The 23,108-nt window shown below is 36.4% G+C and overlaps 1 protein-coding gene across 2 annotated transcripts in view; it reads right to left on the bottom strand.

Moving 5' to 3' along the window:
* The window catches only part of RDX (radixin), a 95,766-nt gene that overhangs the window by 58,249 nt on the left and 14,409 nt on the right, over positions 1 to 23,108 (bottom strand). For both annotated transcript variants that reach the window (XM_086679172.1, XM_086679173.1), the window contains exons 2-7: positions 21,154 to 21,223; positions 12,842 to 12,925; positions 6,693 to 6,788; positions 5,997 to 6,271; positions 1,124 to 1,207; positions 775 to 921 (exon numbers count right to left, since the gene is read on the bottom strand). In XM_086679172.1, the coding sequence (XP_086535298.1) occupies positions 775 to 921; positions 1,124 to 1,207; positions 5,997 to 6,271; positions 6,693 to 6,788; positions 12,842 to 12,925; positions 21,154 to 21,165 (698 nt within the window). In that variant the 5' untranslated portion in view covers positions 21,166 to 21,223. The remainder of the gene's footprint in view (positions 1 to 774; positions 922 to 1,123; positions 1,208 to 5,996; positions 6,272 to 6,692; positions 6,789 to 12,841; positions 12,926 to 21,153; positions 21,224 to 23,108) is intronic.

Below are 23,108 nucleotides of genomic sequence, written 5' to 3'. Positions count from 1 at the left end.
ATTTTATCAGATATTTGTAATAATGAAACTAAAATTCTAGACAGAATAAAGAGAAATGCCTTAGAGGAAGACATTACTGGCATGGACTTAAATGTTTATGTGGTACAGCAAATAAATTAAAGAAAATATAAAGCAATTGTAGCTATCATTCCTAAAAGTATTTTAAGAGTCTGATGTATTTTATACCAATATAAAAATTACTACCTGGTCAATTTCAAAAAAAAAAAAAAAAAAAATAATAATAATAATAATAACAACACTATCTACTATGCTTACTTGATATAGTGATATTCTACTTTATTGATGTTCAAAAAATTCAAAACAATTCCTATAAATGTCTAAAAAAAGGTGTTACAAAATACAATAAATCATGTATCTATTAATTTCATTCTCATTGCTCTTGATATCTTATATATGTTAATTTCAATTTCAACCTATATGCCCAGCATAATATTTAAGGAATTATTCTTCACCTATACAGGGAACAAATTTAATTAATTTACTGGACAGAACTCATTAGAGAGCAAAAGAAGTGAATCACTCCATCTGATAAATACACTGAGAAGCAGAACTCTGAAGCTATAAGATGTTGCAAAGATGGAGACATGATATCCAAAAGTCTATGGGGCCCTAACTAATCATTTAAGCAAGCAAAAAAAAAAAAAAGGCAGTAAGAGTAATCAAGCCAAAAAAGAACTTTTACAGACACAGCATAAAATTAAAGCCATACAGATCATTAATGACTAGTTTTTGCCATGCAACTAATTTACTCACTTGTCATCATGCTCATAAATATTCAGACCCAGAGCATCAACGCCTAGCCACAATTCGGTTCCCTTTTTATTTTTTATTTCAAAATAGTTGACTCCATACATTTCTAGATCTTGTGCAATCTTGAGGTATTCCATCATAGAATCTTCCCTGTTAAAATAAAGTTTATTGTAATACACTTAAATAAAGGTAATACCAAAAAAATTACAAAAATACTTTGGATTACAATGTAGTGCTTTATATTTATTCATATAAGTTGAATGATCTTTGGGGGATAATCTGATATATTAATACATGCTATGAAATAAAAATACTTTGAGGAAAAACACTAAGAAAATAGCCACCCAAATACCTCAGCATTCCTCTGTGTTCTTCATGCCAGTTCTGTATTCTTTCTTCCCACTGTTCTTTTGTCAGCTTGTGTTGTTCCAAAACACTGTAAGGGAAAAAAAAATCTATGAGAATGCCTCTACGATTCAAAAATCAACATTCATTTAAAAGTCTAGACTTAGGGCACCTGGGTGGCTCAGTCGGTTAAATGTCTGACTTTGGCTCAAGTCATATCGTGGTTTGTGGATTTGAGCCCACATCAGGCTCTGTGCTAACAGCTCTGAGCCTGGAGCCTGCTTCAGATTCTGTGTCTCCCTCGCTCTGTGCCCCTCCCCTACTCATGCTCGCTCTCTCCATCTCTCAAAAATGAATAAACATAAAAAAAAAAAAGTTAAAAAAAATGTAGACTCATTCAGTACCTTAACTGTGATGGTGGCTGTCATAAAGACCTATGTACATGATCAAATTGCACAGAACACACACACACACAAATGCCTGACTGCAGGTAAAACTGATAAAATCTGGATCAGGTTGGCGAACTGTATCAGTATCTTAGTTGATATCGTACCCAATATGCAAGACGTTACCAAAACGTTGGGAGAAGGATACAAAGAATCTCTCTAGTTTTTACAACTGCTTGTGAATCTGGAATTATCTCAAGATAAAAAGTTTCTAGAATCCTGAAATTATTTTAAATAATACATTTTTAAAAAACAGTTACACAGATACTTTATGGGAATTGAAATGTTTCCAATGAATACACTATTGGACAAAAGAAAAAAAAGGAAAATGACTTTCTCATTACTAACAGAAAAATAAGAGAACAGAGTGAAAATCAGAATTCTCCAGCCTTAATTTCTTCCTTTACTCTATGTATTTACTTTCCTTGGTGCTAAATTTAATTGTTATTTTCTTTAGATAATACTTTACATAAAATTATACAAGTGAAAAGTTATACTTTTTACCATCCCACACTCTCCAAATAACTTTATTAGTTTCTTTTTAATCCTCCCAGTGTTCCTTATGTTAATATAAGCAAACCTATTTTCTACTACTAATATCTTAACACCAAACCAGCAAATTCTACATGCATATATCTGCTCTACACACTACAGATTATTTACTTCTATTCTCTTTGGGTCAGATAATGATAATTATACATCTTTCTTTATTGGTGAATCCTCAGATCCTACTTTATTAATAGCAAAAGCTGTGGTGTTAAAATATTATCGTTCAACTGCATAAAAAATTTATGTGAATCCTAGGAATGTCTTGGCGGTATAAAGGAATCTCAGAATGTCGTCATCCTTTGCACAAGTTACTCACTATTTAGAATGGATTCCTTAATGAGGTCCCAAATAAACCATTATGTTCTTACAATGCACTGCTCCTTTCTCTGTGTATGTATCCTCTTTTAAGCCCTTGGCTTTTTGGGAGAGAAGTTTTGTCTTCTCCCTTAGAGCAATTAAGTTTCTACATTTTTCTTGTCTTTATACTTTCTCTTGCTGCCTTGCCTCCACTGCTCACCAAGAGGAATGTAATCAGCCTTGAGGGCCTAATCAGTGCAGCAAAGTGCTGGGATCATGCTATTAAATAAATCTGAAGGTATGGGTTAACTTGGATGCCAGTAAGATTTATGTTCTAGTTTTTTATACCCTGCATTTCAAATAGCATTTGTTTGCATTTTGCATAATACACTTGTGCTATTAATCTGTAGGAGTCTGCAGGTATTCAAAAATTCCCGCCCTCTCTTTCTTCTGTCCAGAAAAAGGAGTCTTTCTTCCTGGCTAATCTGTCTGACTTGGCTTTAAATCTGTCTATCTGGGCTTTTAAGGGACTTCTCTCTTCACTTTCCCAGGATCTATACTTCATCATTTATGACGGGACAGATTTATTGTCCCCCACATGTGCGCACGCGCACACACTCACACATATATACTTAGATGGCAAAGGACCACCACATCCATATTGCTCACCACTATATGCCCGGTACCAGCACTGAACAGGTACTCAAAACTTTGTAGAGAGAATAAAGGAATTACAGTAAATCAGCTCTTTCCCATCTTTTAAAGAACATGTCTATAAACTCATGCTTTCCTAGTTTTTTATTTTCTTTTTCACAGCCGAACTTCTAAGAACTATCCATATTCACTACCTTTCGTTTGCATACCTCGCATCTACTGCCTCTAGTCCACCACAATCGGGCTGCAATCACCAACACCATACGGAAGCTGCTTCTACTAAGGTCACTACCAATCTCCTTACTGCTAAACCAACAGACACATTAGTTCTCCCTCATACTTGACCTGTTAGTACTATTTGACACTGCTAACCAGTCCTTCCTTATACCTTGGCTTCCATGATTAACATTCCTCTGCTATTATTCTGGACTCTGGCATTTTTTTCTCAATTATGCCTTACAGGAGCCACTTCCCCTATACTTAAAAATTAACTTCCAACAAGATCTGTCTTAGGCTTTTTGTTCATTCTAGATGTACTGTCAAGTTCATCTCTTTCATTCCATGGGATAATTACCTATTTGCTGATTATTCCCAAAACTGTATCAGACTTTGTTCTGATTCACACCTACAAACGAATACTGTCTCCCTTGGTTATACTGGTTATGTTTCAAACTCAGTAGATTCAGAACTGAAATCTTCCTCCCCAAAAACATATTCCTTCTCCCCATATCTTGGCAAAACCGTATTACCCACTACCTAGATGCCCAAGTCAGAAAAGTGGCACATAAAAATTTATGTATATCTAGTTCTTTTCAAAGGAGAGAGATATTATCTGGTGGATCTGATCATCCACATCACGAGAGAGCTAAACTGTACTGTGGGAGAACAGATTGCTTACCCAGGTTTTTCTATACAAGAATAGCATCCATCAAAGGCATCAAATTGTGTTTGATTTATGACTACCAAATAATCTGATTACTAATTCCCCCCCTCGGGTACTTAGTGAGAAAAAGTGTACTATACCATACATAAAATAAGTTCATCACTATGAAAGTATTTTCTCCATTTTAAATACAAAAATTAGTATTCTGATTTTATTTTTTTAAAGGAAACTTACTGTATGTATGTATGTATTTACTTATTTATTTATTTGGGGTAGGGGTGCCAGTGAATCAGGGGCAGAGAGACAGAGAATCCCAGGAGGGGTGGGTAGGGGGAAGGTTAGAGAAGAGAGAAGTGGGGCTCACCCACAACGGGGCTTATGTATTACCCAAAGTGGGGCTCATGTTCACCTAAAGCAGGGCTCAAGATCACCCAAAGTGGGACTCGAACTCAAGAAACATGAGATCATTACCTGAGCAGAAGTCAGATGTTTAATGACTGAGCCACCCAGGTGCCCAGTATTTTCATTTATGAGTAAGACTCTTTTAAGCTCAGATAGCTTAAAATAGTTCTCCAAACATTACCAACCTGAAGAACACCTATCTGTACCTTCAAAATTATGGACCAGATCTTGAAGGGCACGTGCTATCATCCTCCCTTTTAAACAAAGTGGGTTACAGCACACATACATTTAAAATAAAAAAATTAAATTTTGCTTAAATATGATTCCCGTGTGTAAAATATTATAAAACATCACCTATTAAATGGAAGCCAATTACTTCATCTTGCGCTCAACTAAACAGCAATCTAATCTAACAAAAGAACAACCATCGGGGCACCTGTGTTGGCACAATTAGTTAAGCATCCAACTCTTCGGCTCAGGTCATAAATCTCACAGTTTGTGGGTTCGAGCCCCACACTGGGCTCTGCACTGACAAGGCGAAGCTTGCTTGGAATGCTCTCTCTCTGCCCCTCCCTTGCTCTCTCTTTCTCTCTCAAAATAAATAAATAAACTTTAAAAAAAACTTGGGGAAAAAAAAGATCTATGTAATACCTGAGATAAAGCATGCCTATTCTACCAAAAATTAAGAAACTGTAAGGGTAATGTTGATTATACATAATATTTACCTTAGGCCCTGATTTAAAACTTAACCTCCTGTGCATTTTACGAAGTACAAATTATACCTCAATTATGGCACAGAGTTGTGGAATCACTATGTTGTATACTTGAAAGTAATGTAACACTGTGTGCCAAATATACATCAACAAAAATAAAATTACTTCAATCTCAATTAAAAATAAAAACTAATCCTTATCTGAAACAAAATTCTACTGTGCTAGTAATCAACTATTTAATTCAATGCTTGAAAAAAAATCTTGAGACAAGAACTGGGGTTGGAATAATAATTGAAGCTAAATAACCACAGATTATGAGGTGTCTCGTATTCCTGAGTCTTTGGTGAACAGCATGTATTATTTTATCTTCTTAGGAAACTATTACTTCCTCTATAGAATTAAAATTAAGTTTTTAACTTTTTATTTTTTTCACTATTGTTTTTAAAGTTTGTTTATTTTCAGAGAGAGAGAGTGCAAGTGGGGCAGAGGCAGAGAGAAAGGGAGACAGAGGATCTTGAAACGGGCTCTGTGCTGAGAGCAGAGATCCTGATGTGGGGCTTGATCTCAAGAACTGTGAGATCATAACCCGAGCCAAAGTCAGATACTTAACCTACTGAGCCATCCAGACACCCCAGTTTTTAACTTTTTTAAATACTGTTTTGTTTCTTTAAGTTTATTTATTTAAGTAATCTCTATGCCCAACATGGGGCTCGAACTCAACCCCGAGATCAAGAGTTACATGCTCTTCCAATTAAGCCAGCCAGGCACCCCGAAAAGGTGTCTGAAACTCAGTTTTCAGATGCCTAGTCTAGGGCTCCGCTCAGCACGGAGTCTACTTAAGATTCTCTCACTCTCCCTCTACCCCTCCCCCCACCCCTGCTCGCATGCACTTGCTCTCTGAAAAATGAAAAAATTAAAAATACATGTTTCACTTACCGCTGGGGTAGGAGTCTATCATTAGCCAGGTAGCCCGGTTTATGAATCTCTTTATTATAATCTCCATACTTGGCCTGAACAGCATAGGAAGCCAAAAGAACTGCTGTTTCTGGAGGACAATATATCTCATCATTTAAGATAGCTTCCTTAACTTGAAGGAAGAAAAGTCTCTGGGTTATTTCTTGAATTAATTCCTCAGAAACATCTTCAGGAAAGAATTTAGCTCTAAATTTGAACTGTAAAGGATTCTCTTTTTTAACATCTTGCTGTGTCACCTGGAACAATAATTTCAAACATCATCAACAAAAATGGTAAGTTCATATCAAATTCTTTTTTAGAAGAAAGTAGGATATGAAATATAAATAAGATTCTAAATCCATAAGTAAGACTCTAGTGTGTAAGTAAGATTCCAAACTTATAAGAAGCTTATTCTTTATGTTTAAGTCAAACTGAGTCAGTTACACCTAATATTTACTACACGTTAAGTTTTCAAACAGGAAAAGTGAACATTCCTTTTTCTAAGATGATAACCTCATGGTAACTTATTGAATTAAAAGACATGACACCTTTAACGACTCAGAGATAATTGTAAAAGGAGGTCTGAGGTCAGTCAGACCCTGCGCTTTCCTAGTACAAATTCATGATCATAACTTCAAAATAACTTAATTACTAGCTGAATTTTATACATATTTTTACCTTTTTATTTAGTTTAAGCCATGTAGAATAACCTTTGCTGTCCACATACTGCAGCCCAAAAAACCAGACCTCACGCAAACCAACTGTTTTCACCACCTTAAAAAAAAAAGTTCAATTTCAGTTCAACATTCATAGTATAAGGAAATGGTCCTGTATTTCAAAAGAAAAACAAAACCACAGAGGTATTATAGGTATATTCCTTTGTTATAAAGATCTTTCTTAAATTTCATGTATTAATTAAAGGAACATTTCTGAAAATTTAAATTCAGGTTTTATACAGTTTATAATGTCATTTCCATTTTATGTGATCCATTTTTTTATACCTCTTCTTCTTTCTCATCTCCCATCATGACCCCAAGAGATCACAAGAAGTCTAGGAAATAGATACAAAGCTGTCATAATCCCACTTGCCTATTTCAATTTATCTCCACAACTACATAACTGGGTAGGCAAGGCAAATAGTATCATTTTGGTGATAAGAGTCCCTGAGGACATGTAAAAGCCATACCTCCTGATGATCCAGCTGGTGATTTCATGCCCCCTTCTACTATACCCTTCACCCACCATCAATATAAATATTCTATGTTCTTCCTTCACTGAGCAAGAAACCATTCTTGGAACATGCCCAAATTTTACCCTTCTGCACCTCTGCTCATGCTTCTTCTTCTGCCTAGAATGTTTCTTCTGTACTTTCGCCCCCTTTTGAATAATTTATTCCTCAAGGCCCAGCTCAACTAACACACCTTCTGTGAATGAAGCTGTCCTATTATACAGATAAAATTAATCACTTGTTCCTTAATGTTCCCACAGCACTTTATCTAGTATCTATAGCTACTGGGACATTGATTCTATCTAATCATAAGTAACTGTATGAGAAGCAGTGTGTCTATTTACCCTCCTTCATTCTTTAAAACTAAGGACAGAGATTACTGTCTTATTCATCTTAATTATGTCATCCTATAAAGAATTAGTAGCCCATGGAAGGTACTCAAAAGTATTAGAGTAAATAGAGTGGTGAGCTAGGACCCACCCAAGAATGTACCAACACTTGGAAAAAGCTTATTTTTAAAAAAAATCTATTTTAAGATGAAAGTGAGGGAAATGAGCTAGGAGAGGTGAGAGTTTATTAGTATTTTAAAAGCTTGAGAGAAATATTCAACATTAGTTTTAAGTGATATTCTTGGCTTATTTTTTAAAAATAGCTAACAACAGGGGTGCCTGGGTGGCTCAGTCGGTTAAACTCCAACTTCGGTCCAGGTCATGATCTCACTCACAGTTTGTGAGTTTGTGCGCCGTGTCAGGCTCTGTACTGACAGCTCAGAGCCTGGATCCTGCTTCAGATTGTGTCTCCCTCTCTCTCTCTCTCTGCCGCCCCCCTGTTCACACCCTGTCGCTGTCTCAAAAGTAAGTAAATGTTAAAAAAATTCTTTTTTAAACATATCTAAAAATGTGTCAGGCTTTTGGATTTCAAGATAGCATACTGAACCCTTCAGTTGACTTTCCTTCTCTTGAAAAATTCACTGAAATTACACACACCAAAAAAATTAAAAATCAGAAAAAAACATTTAGCTCTGCTAGGAAAAGTTATCATCAAAAAAACAAAAACAAATTTCTACATGATATGGGATATAAAGACTCACACTGATGCAAAAACTGATCAATGCCAAACAACCAAAACAAACTCCTACACAAAGGAGATCCCAAGTAATTTAACTTTGGCAAAAGACAGGTTGTCCCATCAGAGCCAAAGAAAATATTCCAGCTCAGAGCAGCAGAGTAAGAAAAGTTACTTAGGTCAAAAGCAAGGGAGAGCAATGTATCAAAGTAGTTGCCTCAACTGTTGCCTTTAGGCTTTGCCAGATTCATGAGCTTGCTAAGGAAAGGCGGGATCTGCCACAGTGGGCACAAAGGGCAGTACCTTAACTAACTGGAGACCATCACAACAAACACCAGGAAGAACAAGAAGGCTCAGCTGTGAAATTCTTTAAGAGGCCCTATCTCTTCAGTGCTTTTCCTAGTACTTCTCAAAGGGTTCTCAGAAACTTTCAGACACATACTTTTGTACGTAAAAACATACTTGAGGAAGGTGGTGTCTGAGTGGCTTAGTCAAACGTCTGACTCTCGACTTCGATTCAGGTCATGATCTCATGGTTTGTGGGTTCAAGTCCTGAGGAGCCTGCTTGGGATTCTCTCTGTCTCCCTCTCTGCCCTCCCCAACTCTGGCTCTCTTGAGCATGCTCTTCCTCACACTCTCAATAAATACATAAACTTAAAAAAAAAAATACTTGGGTACTTAACTACAATATATGTATACTTATCTATAAATTATACACAGGCAAAAATCACAGTAATACATTATAAAACATGTATTTTTAAAGTAACTTGAAAAAGGACAAAAATATAAATATTTTAGTTTTTTTTTCTTGCATCCTAACAGATCATATTGAACACTTCTTAGGGGTGCGAATACTCTAATCCCACAGGCGGAAGCTGTAAGTGAAGGATAATGTGGGAAGAATCAGGCAGTAAACCAAAGGACCCCAAGCACTCAATTAGAGCCCCCTATGCACAGCAGCTGACCTCAAGCTCATCATGATCAGAAGTAAGGCCTTGCTACAGATGGATTTAGGCTGCTATGGACCCTTGCTTGAGAGGACCCCTATCTCTAGTCTGCTCCTGGTCAGACCCTAAACCTACCTACCTGCCAACCCACTCCATATGCTCACTATACTCAAGGTAAAGCCTGGTTTTAGATCCTAACATTTGGACTCAAGAAAAGTTGTCAGGAAACAACAGTGACTCCAAGAAATAACTGCTTAGGGAGCACATTACAGATAACCATACTCCTTATCTAGAACTTCACTTATACTATGAACTGGGTGTGTATCAAATGCTGTCCTATGTACTTTCCATGGATGGATTCTCACTTAACTCACAACGACCTCCTCAGGGAAGAGTGCAATCACCATCCTCATTGTACAAATGAAACAAATGAGGCAAAACAAGTAATTTGTGCAAATCAAACAGCTAGAGCTGGGACTCTACCGCAGGCAGTGTGGCTCCAGAGCCCACACTCTTATACTACACAGTATTGCACTATAATAAAGGAGGTGTCCTTTCCCCCTGCTATCCAAATGAAAGCAACTCTGCTTCATAAAAAACAAGTGTTTTATTTCTCATATGCAATACCAAAAAGGCCCACTTGCTCATTAGTTTTTGACTAACACAAACACTGCACTATGACATTTCAACTTGCTACAAAGTAAGTACAATGAATACCGACTCCATTAAAATTTTTCAACTGTTTATTTACTTTATGGGGGAGGAGCAGAGACAGAGGCAAAGAGAGAATCCCCAAAAGACTCTGGGCTGACAACACAGGGCTCAATCCCACAAACTGTGAGTCACGACCTGAGCTGAAATCAAGAGTTGAATGCTTAACCAACTGAACCATCCAGGCACCTCTCCATTCACATATTCATTAAAGTAAAGTAAGATAAGCTATATATTCACAAACAGGAAGCCGAGAAGAATCAAGAGAAGAGGATATCATATTAGTTCACAAGGTAAAATGTGTATAAGGTATGGTGCATGTAGCTGCTTATGATTTTGCTTTAAGAATTTGCTCACTCACAAAAAAACCTTTCATCTTACAGAAAGACCTTATCAGGGCTTTCAAGATCATCAATTACCTAATCAGGAAGATTAAGTATACTTTGTTAAGAAAAGAAATAACTTTCCATGAATTTTTGAATTTTATATCATATTTTGGATCGGTATGTGATAGAATGCTACAAAATAAAACCAAAATATCTACATGGTTACTTACTGCTGTACACTAGAAATTCTGTCTCCTGTTCTGTTCTCTAAGTTCAAGGAAGTCTAACCACAGACTACTGCTCTCTGGCTCAGCTCAGATGTAAAAGTTGACGTAAACATCCACCCCGGAGTCTCATGCCTTGCAAAATGTTATCACCTTTCTCCCTTTTGCAATCAAGTCACCTTCCTAACCACTTGGCCTCTGGGTACCAATCTCTTTCCTCCCCTTCTCAATAAAACATCAGTTACATCATCATACTGCAAAACCTGGGGAACTTAAGAGTTTCATGCTCTACCCACTGAGCTAGCGGGGCACACCTGGAGAGCTTAAAGAAAAAAAAAACAAAAAAACTAACTAATGATTTACAGTAGGCCCCAGACAATTACATCAGAAGCTCTGGAGGAGGTTTCCAAGCATTGCTTTTTGTTTTTTTAAAGCTCCACTGGTGACTCAAATGTGCACTCAAGAGTGAGAAAACAAAGAGAAGACCCATAGTCCAAATTCCTTAATATGACACCCATGTTCACTTATCATGAGGTTACAACACCAAACAGATGTTAGGTACCTCCTTATAGCCTATAGTTCCCTGTGCCTCTGCTCCTGCCATCCCCTCTGTCTAGGATCTCCACCCACCCCACTGTGCACAGTATCTTTGAATCCTTTTTTTGTCCTCATTACAATGCTTTAGACAGCAGATGTTAAAGAAATACCTGCTAAATGGTGTTGGGAAAACTGGACAGCAACATGCAGAAGAATGAATCTGGACCACTTTCTTACACCACACACAAAAACAAACTCAAAGTAGATGTAAGACCTAAATGTGAGACAGGAAACCATCAAAATCTTGAGAAGAAAACAGGCAGCAACCTCTCCGACCTTGGCCACAGCAACTTCTTAACTGACGTGTCTCCCGAGGCAAGGGAAACAAAAGCAAAAATGAACTACTGGGACCTCATCAAGATAAAATCTTCTGCACAGCGAAGGAAACAATCAACAAATCTAAAAGGCAGCCTACGAAATAGAAGATATTTGCAAATGACGTATCTGATAAAGGGTTCAAGAACTACAAACTCAACACCCAAAAAACAAATAATCCTGTGAAGAAATGGGCAGAAGATATGAACAGACACTTTTCCAAAGAAAACATCCAGAGATGAAGATACTCATCATCAGGGAAATACAAATCAAAACCACAATGAGATACCACCTCCCACCTGTCAGAATGGCTGACATGAACAACTCAGGCAACAACAAAAGCTGGCGAGGATGCAGAGAAAGAGGATTTCTTTTGCACTGCTGGTGGGAATGCAAACTGGTGCAGCCACTCTAGAAAACAGTACAGAGGCTCCTCAAAAAACTAAAAATAGAACTACCCTATGATCCAACAATTTCATGTTTAGGTATTTACCCAAGGGATACAAAAATACTGATTTGAAGGGGAACATGCACTCCAATGTTTATAGCAGCATTATCAACAAGAGCCAAAGTATGGAAAGAGCCCAATGTCCACTGACTGATGAATGGATATAGAAGATGTGGGGTATGTGGGATATAGAAGATGTGGGGTATGTGTGTATATATATATATATATATATATATATATATATATATACATATATATATATGTGTGTATATATACATATATATGTGTGTATATATATATACATATATATATATATATATAATGGAATATTACTCAACGATCAAAAAGAATAAAATCTTGTCATGTGCAACAAAGTGGATGGAACTAGAGTGTAATGTGCTAACTGAAATAAGTCAGTCAGAGAAAGACCAGTACCATATGATTTCACTCATGTGGAATTTAAGAAACAAAATAGATGAACACAGGGGAAGGGGAAAGTAAGAGGGAAGTAAAGCATGAGACTCTTAACCATAGAGACCAAACTGAGGGTAGATGGTGGGAGGGAGGTGGGGGATGGGTAAAATGGATGATGGGTATTCAGGAGGGCACTTGTGATGAGCACTGGGCGTTATATATAAGTGATGAATCACTAAATTCTACTCCTGAAACCATTACTACACTGTATGTTAACTAACTTGGATTTAAACAAACAAAAAGATACAAACAGAAAAAAGAAAACAAAACAACCTAATAATTAATTTTAAAAAGTCCTATCTCTCAAATGCAGGAATGAGAAACAACAGTGTCTGTACCACTGTGCCAGATATCTTGAATAGGTACCGTGAAAAATTTCAAGTGCCACATTGCTGCAATACCAGTAAAATCACAGAAAAACATACAAAGAAGTTGCAACGTATTCCACTCTACATTGTCAAAAGCTGCATACTTCATGTGGTTAAACGATACCTGGTCAAAAAGCTGCTTGCCAGTTGTATTAGGCTGAATGGCAAACTCCAGCTCAGCATCCATGGTGGTCACTCTTACGTTGATCTGCAGTAAAAACAGAAGGGAAAATCACTAGGATACAGAATATATTTATTAAGTATTAAACATGAGAAAATACTATCTGATTTATAAAATAAAGCATAATGTGCAGGCAATAAAGAGCTACTCCATAATTGTACCTAGTATTTTCTTTATTAAAGTAACCAACTTTGATTTTAATCACAGGAAATCTAAAATCTGTTTGAAAAAGAACTTATAAAGTCCTCTTTTAAAAACATTTATTGACTTCTTGGCATATAGTAGGCACTAGGCCATGACCTTTCCATCTTCTCATTTAGCCCCTGCAACAATACTAGGAAATATAGTCATTTCTATAGAAACTAAAAGAGTTCCCATTATTTGCCCACAGGGATATCAAACAGCAGAGTAGGTATTTCAACTGAGCCATAACTCCAAATTCTCTGAATGTCATTCACTATCCTGTATTTCTTTCAACACAAAATTCAGATAGTTTTATTCATATTGCAAATATACTGACTTTATAAAAAGCATTCTTTGATTGACCTTTGTTAGACTCTATCCTAAATTCTCTTTTGTATAAATACCTTTCTAACTGGGTATCTCACCAAAATCTTAATATGCCTTAATGAAAATAATTTTAAGGGGCACCTGGGTGGCTCAGTCAGTCGAGCGTCCGACTTCAGCTCAGGTCATGATCTCGCAATTCGTGAGTTTGAGCCTCGCGTCGGGCTCTGTGCTGACAGCTCAGAGCCTGGAGCCTGCTTCAGATTCTGTGCCTCCCTCTCTCCCTGCCCCTTCCCCACTCATGCTCTCTGCCTCTCAAAAATGAATAAACGTTGGGGCACCTGGTGGTTCAGTCAGTTAGGTGGCCGACTTTGGCTCAGGTCATGATCTTGCGGTCTGTGAGTTCGAGCCCCGCATCAGGCTCTGTGCTGACAGCTAGAGCCTGGAGCCTGCTTTGGATTCTGTGACTCCCTCTCTGTCTGCCCCTCTCCCACTCATGCTCTGTCTCTCTTGCTCTCAAAACTAAACAAACATAAACAAATTAAAAAAAAATAAACGTTAAAAAAAATTTTTTTTAAAAAGAAAAGAATTTTAATTCCAGAGTATCATCTTCATTTAGAGTTTACCATCATGTGGTACAAATGTACCTTTTTAACTCATACTATTAGAACTCTAAATGTGACTTATTTCCCCTTTACATTTACATTCCCCCTGCACATGTAGCTTTTATCTGAAATACGTTCTCTAATCAAATAAACCTTACCAATCTACCTTTCTTTAAAATAATGCCTATTAGGAAATATGCATACACATATACATGTAGCATACATAAACAATGAGGCATAACAACATAAAACCTATTGTCACAGAATATGTATTTGGTCTTCATTCTGTTTCTTGGCAGAGAGTTCCTAAAGCCCCTGGAATTTCCTGAATGACAGAAGTGAGTGGAGCATTTTTTGTTACTCACAAGCCCCTTTCAACCACACCTGAGTTTAGGCTAATGAAGTGACTCCAGATGGGCCCATACACACTTCATGATGGGGGCTGGTAACCACAAGAACCAAGCATGTGATTACAGCCACTACCCTAATCTCCAAAGAGAGCAGGCTGGGAAGTTGGGTTAATCGTCACTGGCTGTACGTGATTTGATCAATTGTACCTACATAAAGGACACCTCATAAAAAACCTTAAACAGAGGGGTTCACAGAGAGCTTCCAAGTTGATGAATGCATCCACGTACAAAGTGAAAGGTGGACTGCCAACTCTAAAAGAACAGAAGCTCCCGTGCTCTGGACCTTCCTGGACTTTGCCCTAAGTGCCTCCTCTTCCTCTGTATCTTTCATTTGTATCCTTATAATATCCTTTGTATTAACCAGTAATAAGTAGTAAGTGTTTCTCTGAGTTCGGTAAGCTGTTCCAGTGAATTACAGTACCTGAGGAGGGAACCGTGGGAATCTCCAATGTGTAGCCAAGTTAGAAATGTGGGTAACATGGAGATCCACTATTTGGGATTGGTGTCTGGAAGCGACAGCAGTCTAGTGGGACTGAGCCCTTAACCTGGACTGTCTGTGCTAATCTGGGTAGGCGGTGTCAGAATGAATTCAACTGCAGAACCCACAACTGATGAGTACACAGAACTACAGAATTGCTTGATGTGGAAAACCTATACAACTATCACCAGAAACCGAGTAATGAAAAAGTTTTTCTTTACCCATAAATCTACCACTCAATTTAATAACAAGAAATGGCATATTATGCTGTGGATACAAATCTATTTCTTCTGAATTTTCCTGTCCTCAATCCCCCACAGGTGAGCAATACACTGAATTTTTTGCTTGTCATTCTTTTTTTTCAAATAATACTTTTGAGGTGGCGCCTGGGTAGCCCAGTCAGTTAAGCACCTGACTTCAGCTGAGGTCATGACCTCGTGGTTTGTGGGTCAGAGCCCCACGTCGGGCTCTGTGCTGACAGCTCAGAACCTGGAGCCTGCTTTGGATTCTGTATCTCCCTCTCTCTCTCTACCCTTCCCTGCTCCTGCTCTCTCTCCCTCATAAATAAATACATAAACAAACATTAAAAAAAAAAAAAAAGAATAGTTTTGGGGCACCTGGGTGGCTCAGTTAAGTGGCTGCCTCTTGATTTCAGCTCAGGTCATGATCTCACAGTTGGTTCATGAATCTGAGCCCTGTATCAGGCTCCAGGCTCACAGTGGAGAGCCTGCTTTGGATCCTTGTCTCCCTCTCTCTGCCCGTCCCCTGCATGCACAGTCACGCACTCTCAAAACTAAATAAAGGTAAAAGAAAATTAAAAACAAAATAGCTTCACCACAAATGTGGGTATCTCTATGTAAAATATTCAGTTTTTCTTGATTTTTAGCTGTGTTAAAGTTGTACAGTACTGAATAAGAAAGTCTTCTTTCTTGATATGGGCAATGGCTACAGAAGTATATTTTACTTTATGAAAATTCATCAACTAAACACAATTATGTTCTTCTCACTATGTATATTCTATTTCAATAAAAAGTTTATGGGCACCTGGATGGCTTGGTCAACTAAGCATCTGACTCTCAATTTTGGCTCAGGTCATGATCTCATGGTTTGTGAGATCAAGCCTCCTGTCAGGTTCTATACTGACAGCACAGAGCCTGCTTGGGATGCTCTCTCCCTCTCTTTGCCTTTCAACCCGTGATCTCTCGCTTGCTCTCAAAATAACATTAAAGAAAAAAGTCTAAACAAATGTTTTTTCACCTTTGTATTTCTAAAATTCATTGATTTTTTTTGTGAGTAGTTATAATTCATTCATTTCTATTGCTATACAATTATTGTTAGAAAATAATTTACCCACTTTCTCGTCAATGGACATGGTTTCTAATTTTTTGGTTATCAAGAATACGGTTATGAACACTCCTGTATGTGTCTCCTAATATGTATATATCTGAGTGTCTCTAGAAGTAAATACTCCGATGAACTCCTGGGTAATAAAGTATGAAGTCAAATTTACCATGAAAAAGTGAACTGTCTTCCAACAACAGAAGTCCTGCTGATCTGTATTTTCACTAACAACGGGTATTACTGGATTTTTAAAATATCTGACAATCCAGTGGGTATAAAATGGTATCTCTATACGGTCTTACTGTGCAGATCTGATTCCAAAAGAGGTGGAGAACATTTTCATAGGTATAGTGTGCAGAAATCTAAGGTAGCCCCCATGATCTTCATCCCCTGATGTCACCCTCATGATTATGTTACATTACACGGCAGAAGGCATTTTTTTAGATGTACTTGACCTCACCTACAGATGTAGTTGACCTCAAAATTGAAGGATTGTGTGTGAGTGGAGCTAAGCTATTCACAGGAGTCCTTTAAAAGCAAAGTGTTTTTTTCTGACTGGTTGCAAAGGTCACAAAAATTCAAAGTGTGACAGGAATTTGACATAAAAGAGGTTCTCCACTGCTGAATTAAAGGGGCCATGGGGCAAGGACCTGACACCAGCCTCTAGGAGCTAAGAGTGGTCCCTGGCCAACAGCTAGTAGGAAAATGGGAACTTCAGCCTCCAGTAATTAAAGATGGATCATTTTTGCAAGAAATGAATTCTGCCAATAGGAATACACTTGAAAGAAGACCCTGAGTTCCAGAGGAGAATGCAGCTGGGATAGACCTTGACTTCAGGCTAGGGAGACCCTGAACAGAGAACCTACCCAATCTTATCATCCCTTATATCTAACCTACACAAATATGAGATAATAAATGGGTACTGCTTTAAGCTACTAAATTTGTGGTAATTTGTTAAAGAATAACAAAACTAATATATTATGTTTACTGACCACTCAGTCTCCTCATCTTTGGATGTCTGTTAACATCTATTGCTTATTTTTCTACTGGGTTGTCTTTTTTTTTTTTTTTTTCACTACTATGTAGCCAATCTTTACATATCCTACATAATACTAATACCTTGATAATTATTTGTATCACAAAAAAAAAAAAAAAAAATCTTCTCCCAGTTTGTAGTCTGTCATTCTATTTTGAAGTGTCCTTTATAATAAACATATTAACTTTAATGTTGAAGATATGTTGTATTTATGGGTGTCACTATTTTGGGCCATATTTAAGAAATCTTTCTCTACTCTGGAGTCTTGAAGATACTCTTCTATTTCATACTAAAGTTGTTTTTCATAACTTGTCTTCAATGATTTTTGCTTATGATTTGAGGCAGAGATCCAATTTCATTTTTTAACCTCCATGAGGATAATGACATGGGGATTTAAAATATCTAAGTGATGTATATTGATTAGTTAATTTGCTTCCTGAAGACAACTGAAACATATCAAATATCTACAGGTCTGGGGTCTGAATTTGCGCTATTCTGTTGCACTGGTTGACGTACTACTCTGTCAAAACCACACTGTTTTAATTACTACATCTTTCAAAAGTCTTGCTATCTGGTAGGAAAAGTCTCTCCTCATTATCTTCAAGACTTCTTGGCTATTCTTGGTTCTTTTTTCTTGTTCCTGACTTCACATAAAATCGTAAATTTTCAAAATACCTATGATTTAAAATGGAACAACACTAAATTCATTAGTCTCCTGAGGTGAGAAATAACGTCTTTTCAATACTGACTCTTCCTATCCATGACTGTGGTTCTCTCTGTGCATTAATTTAAGTCTTCTTTAAAATCTTCCAAAAAGTGTTTCTAATTTTCTCCCTAAAAATTCTATTAATTTGGGTACCTGGCTGGCTCAGTCAGTACAATGTGTGACTCTTGATCTCAAGGTTGTAAGTTCAAGCTCCCCCCTACTGGGTGTAGAGATTACTTAAAAAAATAAAATCTTAAAAAAAATCATATTAATCATTTGTTAGATATCGTTCCCATAAATCGCTATGATTTTGTCACTATTATAAATACAGGTCCACTATCCGTTGATAATCCCAAAGGCGTTGAAAACAAGTTTATTAGCTAATTTCTAGCAAAACCTTATTAACATAAGTGATGGGTGACTAGCTGGTGAGTTTAATTATACCATTTCAAATGAATACTCACACACTGACATAGAAAAACATTAATGTTTTTGAGGTGATACACCAGGTCTTGAGGGAAGCTTCATGACATGACAGAGGCACATAATAAAGTATATATTCACCTTTATAAAATCCAAAAGATTCCAAATACTGAAACTCATGTAGCTTAAAGAGTCTCAAACAAAAGATCGTAGATTTGATGAAATATTTTTCCATAACATAATTGTTTCTGCTTTTGCTTTTGTAGAAATGCAACTCATTTCTATACTGATCATTTTATCAGGGGTTTCCCTGCTAATTGTTATAAAAGAGCTGTAAATTTCCATGTTTATATAAATCAGGGGTCAGATTGGGATCCCCTCTCTCTGCCCCTCCCCCACCTGTGTACGTGCGAGCTCTCTCTCTCCCTCAAAACAAACATTTAAAAGTATAAACACAGGTCTGCGAAGTGTGACTTGACCAAGTTTACGTATCTACTAAGTATAAAAGTAAGCCAAGAGATCAGTGGAAAACACAGAAATCAAATTAATATACAATTTATATCTACCTGAACATATAATTTTGAATCCTTACTCTAAGGAATAATACATCAATGTTTCCACTCAATTATAGTAACAGTTTTCTAAAGTAACTATAAACTTTCATATTGCTATCAGAAATATTAGAGCTCCAGTTGATTCCCATTCTTACCAACACTTGATATTATCAAGCTCTAATTTTAGCCCTTATAGTGACTATAAAGTGCTATCTCACTGTAGTTTTGTGTTTCCCTGTAACTAAAGACATTGAGCATCTTTTCATGTGTCTGCTAGCTATCAATATGTGTTCTTTTGTAAAGCATCTGTTCAAAGTTTTTGCTCATTTTTTAAAAACTGGGTTATCTTATGGAGTTCTAGAGGAATTGTATATTCAATTACTTTCTCCTGTTCTGTTTCGTCTTCTCATTTTCTCATTGCTCTCTTTCAAAGGACAAAAGTTTTTAATTATGATGAAATCCAATGTGTTTTTTAAACGGTTCAAACTTTCAAAAGAAGTAAAAATACAAAATAAATGGTTAAAACTTCCTGTATATTATCTAAGAAACTTTACCTACCCCAGGGTCACAAAAATGTTTTCTTCTAGCAGTTTTACAGTTTGAGCTTTTGTATTTAGGTCTATGATCCACTTAGGGTTAATTCGGTGTGTAAATTGTGAGATAAGGGCCAATATTCATATTCTTCTATATGGATAACCCTTTGTTCCAAACCATTTGTTGGAAAGAATTTTATTTCCCCCATTGAATTGTGTGAAAGTCTTGTAAAAAATCTAATGAATGCATATGGGTAGTTGCATTTTTGTTTCATTGATTCCATTATCTACCAACACCATATTATCTTATCTTTGTAGTTTGTGACTAGGTCTTAAGATACAGAAGTGTAAGTTTTCCAACTTTTTTCTTTTTAAAAATTGCTTTAGCTCTTCCATATAAATGTTGGCAGTTCTACAGACGTTTTACAATCAGCTAATCAATGTCAGCCGAAGAAGCCTCCTTGGATTGAAGTGACGGAATTGCATTCATTCTACCATTACATTGGGTACAGATGACACCTTAATAGTATTTTCTAGACATATCTACGAACATTACAGAATATTATCCTGCAAATTTAAGTCGTTAACTTCCCACAAGTTTTCACTGTAGAGATCTCGTACAGTTTCTGTAAATTTATTCCAAAGTATTTCCTATCTTTGATGGAGTTACAAATACATTTTTTTATTTCATTTTTCAAATTTTATACCAGGATATTAAGAAAGGCTAGTGATTTTTAAAAATATAAGCCTGTGTCCAACAATCTTGCTAAAGTTATTAGTTCTAGTAGTTGGTTTTTAGATTCCTGAAGATTTTCCACATAAACAACTGTGTCATCTGCATCTGCAACAATGCGAATGTACTCTTTGTTACCTACCTGCTGAGTCTTTAAAGTAATTCCAAAGAGAGATTCATGCCAGGAAACTCAAATAGCTATAACCAATGACTTTCTTAAAAAGATAGGTGGCCAAAAGAAACATTGAAAGACAACACCTCAATTTTGTTAGATGAAGCAAAAACATTTATCCCAAGAAAAAAGGAATAAATCTTAGTCAAAAACTATATTAATTATACAACTAAGTAAAATCATACATACACCCTTAAACTAAAAAATCTAAGACTATACAATATCAGCATCGGTGTCACTAGCATCAAAGCTAGAACTATGAGAAAATTAATGCATGGATCCTTCCAACCTCTCATTACTTCCTCCTGCTTAATAAGAAGTTACTATTTACTGAGCACTGAATGCTCCAAGTTCTCATAATTCTCACCAAGTTCTCTTAAGTAACTAATTACATCTCCATTTTTTATATGAGGATATTAAGAATTGGAGTCTGAAGTAATCTAACAAAGGTCACAGAGGGTAAGCAGCAGAGCCAGGATACAAATGAAGAAGTCTGGCTCCAGAACCCACGAATCTCAACTACAGTGCTACCTGTACCTCTTTTTCATTAGTTCATATAATACTTCATTCTAGCCACATTAATCTAAAACAAGACACCAGCAGCAGGATGGATGGACACCACCAGCAGCTGGATGATGCAGCTTTTTCTTCCCCAATGACTCTACCATAATATTTTGCCTTGTTCCAAGAGGAACTGAATGCTACTGACATTTTATTAAGTAAGTAGTGGTAACAGCAGCGGTAAAAATACACTTACTGGTTTCGGCATTTTCCTTCTCTTTTTGTCACCTTCTTTAAAAATTCACGTTTATGAATTCTGTTGTCACCTTCAGTTAAAGAAAAAAGAAAGCAAAAGAGATCTATTACTTTCTAATTCTCTAAAAATATTTATACTGTGATTTAAAATAGCACACATCTCAAACAACATCATATAAAGCACACCAATCACCAACTCAAAGTTTTAATTCAGTCAGAGACAACACAAAGCAAGGAAGCAAGACTGCTACGGATCCAAATACTGTCTCTGTCTGAGTCAGGTTCACCTCTACACTCAGCCTGGTAGAGGAAGGAATATAGTCAAGGGGAGACACAGATTCAAATTCTAAAGAGATGAACTCAAAAACACTTTCTGACCTTTTTTCTGTACACCAAAGACAAAAGGAAATTCTGATTAATATAAATTCTAAAAAGGTAACTTTTAAAGGAAATTATTTTCTCTTGGAATTTAAAAAACCCAGGTAGAAAAAATTGTATCAAGTAGTTTATTCACCCAAGGTGTATTCAACAGTCATAGACCACACACTAGCAATCTGCATGCTACTCACAAGTAAGCTGGTGGCCTTCACTGAAGTTTAGAGTTGTCCCTAAGACCAATGTTAAATTCTATCTTCTCCGTGTAAAGCAAAAGTGAATCCTAATCCAAGAAACCCATCATGCTATACTGTCTTAGGGTAAACGTTCTTAAAAACATCTAACAAACCAACCAGAAGATCTAACATTCTTAACCATTAGTCCAGAAAAAATGATTATTCCAGTTTGAAGACGAACAGTGAGGTACATTAGATAAATCACTTAAATATCAGCTTCCGCTGGTAATCTCTCTGCTGTGAAAATTTATCCACTATACTAGCATCAATATATAATTTTGTTTTAAAACTATATTACAGCTTTTTAAGATGCTATAATTAATGAAGCAGAAAACTGTCCAAATTGGAAAAAAATGAAACACTGAAGTCATTTCCCTAAATTTTATTCAATCATGTGCCAATAAATCTCTCTTTAAAAGGGACCTCCTCCTGAGATATTTTTTATCTAACAGTTGAACCATGGAATTCATTTCCTTAACTCTTAGCTAGGGAAATGTTTACACTCCCTTCCTACAGTCACCTACTTTGATGAATCTTCAATGTTCCTCAGACCTATCTCATTCTCTATCCCCTTTTCTTCCTTCTATTATTTATTGTCTGAGTTCAGATCCTTACCATCTCAGGTCCTCAAACCTCCTCAAAACTGACCTGCCCTTCACATCATTTCTAAGTTAGTAACTGCCAAATCTGTCTCTCTAGAACTTGCCTAACTTGCTTGCTCAAAGTCTAAAGATTACCTCAAATATAACATGACCAAAACATTTAAATCTCTACCCCATAGCAAAATCTGATTTTCTCCAAGTCTTGGTGACACATTTCTAGAAAGTTATAGTATTCTTTCAGGACTTCTTTATATGTACTACATTGGCGGTTATGACCCTCTTTTCATTCTTAATACTGTTAAATTTTACCTTCCCTTTTGCTTGATTACTCTTGCCAGAAGTTTGCTTCAGTTTAGCTGTCTGAAGGTCAGCTTTCAGTTTGGCTAATCTTCTGTTTCTCTTATTGCTCTTTTTTTGTTGTTAATTTCTGTCTCTTTCGTCATCATTTTTCTTCTCATTAGCTGGCTTTACTCTGTGGCTCATTTTCTAATTCCTAAAATTAAACCTTTAAGTAACTCCCAGTATTTTTTCTTTTCTAGTATGTACATTAAGGACATAAACTAAATATGCCCAAGTATAAGGCAACTCCAAATATAAAGTATCCCCTTTTTTGTCAATGAGAATATTTAAAAACAATTTTTATCACCTGAATATGTAAAATGATCAAGTATGTACATTGGTATAGATATTAAAAACACATGATCTATAAAATACTGAAAAAGTTTACTTCATCTCTTCAGAGA

The sequence above is a fragment of the Puma concolor genome, chromosome D1 (genome assembly GCF_028749965.1).
Source record: "Puma concolor isolate L17-30 chromosome D1, mPumCon1.1.hap2, whole genome shotgun sequence".
In the NCBI taxonomy this organism is placed as follows: domain Eukaryota; kingdom Metazoa; phylum Chordata; class Mammalia; order Carnivora; family Felidae; genus Puma; species Puma concolor.
The sequence above is the reverse complement of the archived record's forward strand: the minus strand, read 5'-3'. Positions and strand labels throughout refer to the sequence as shown.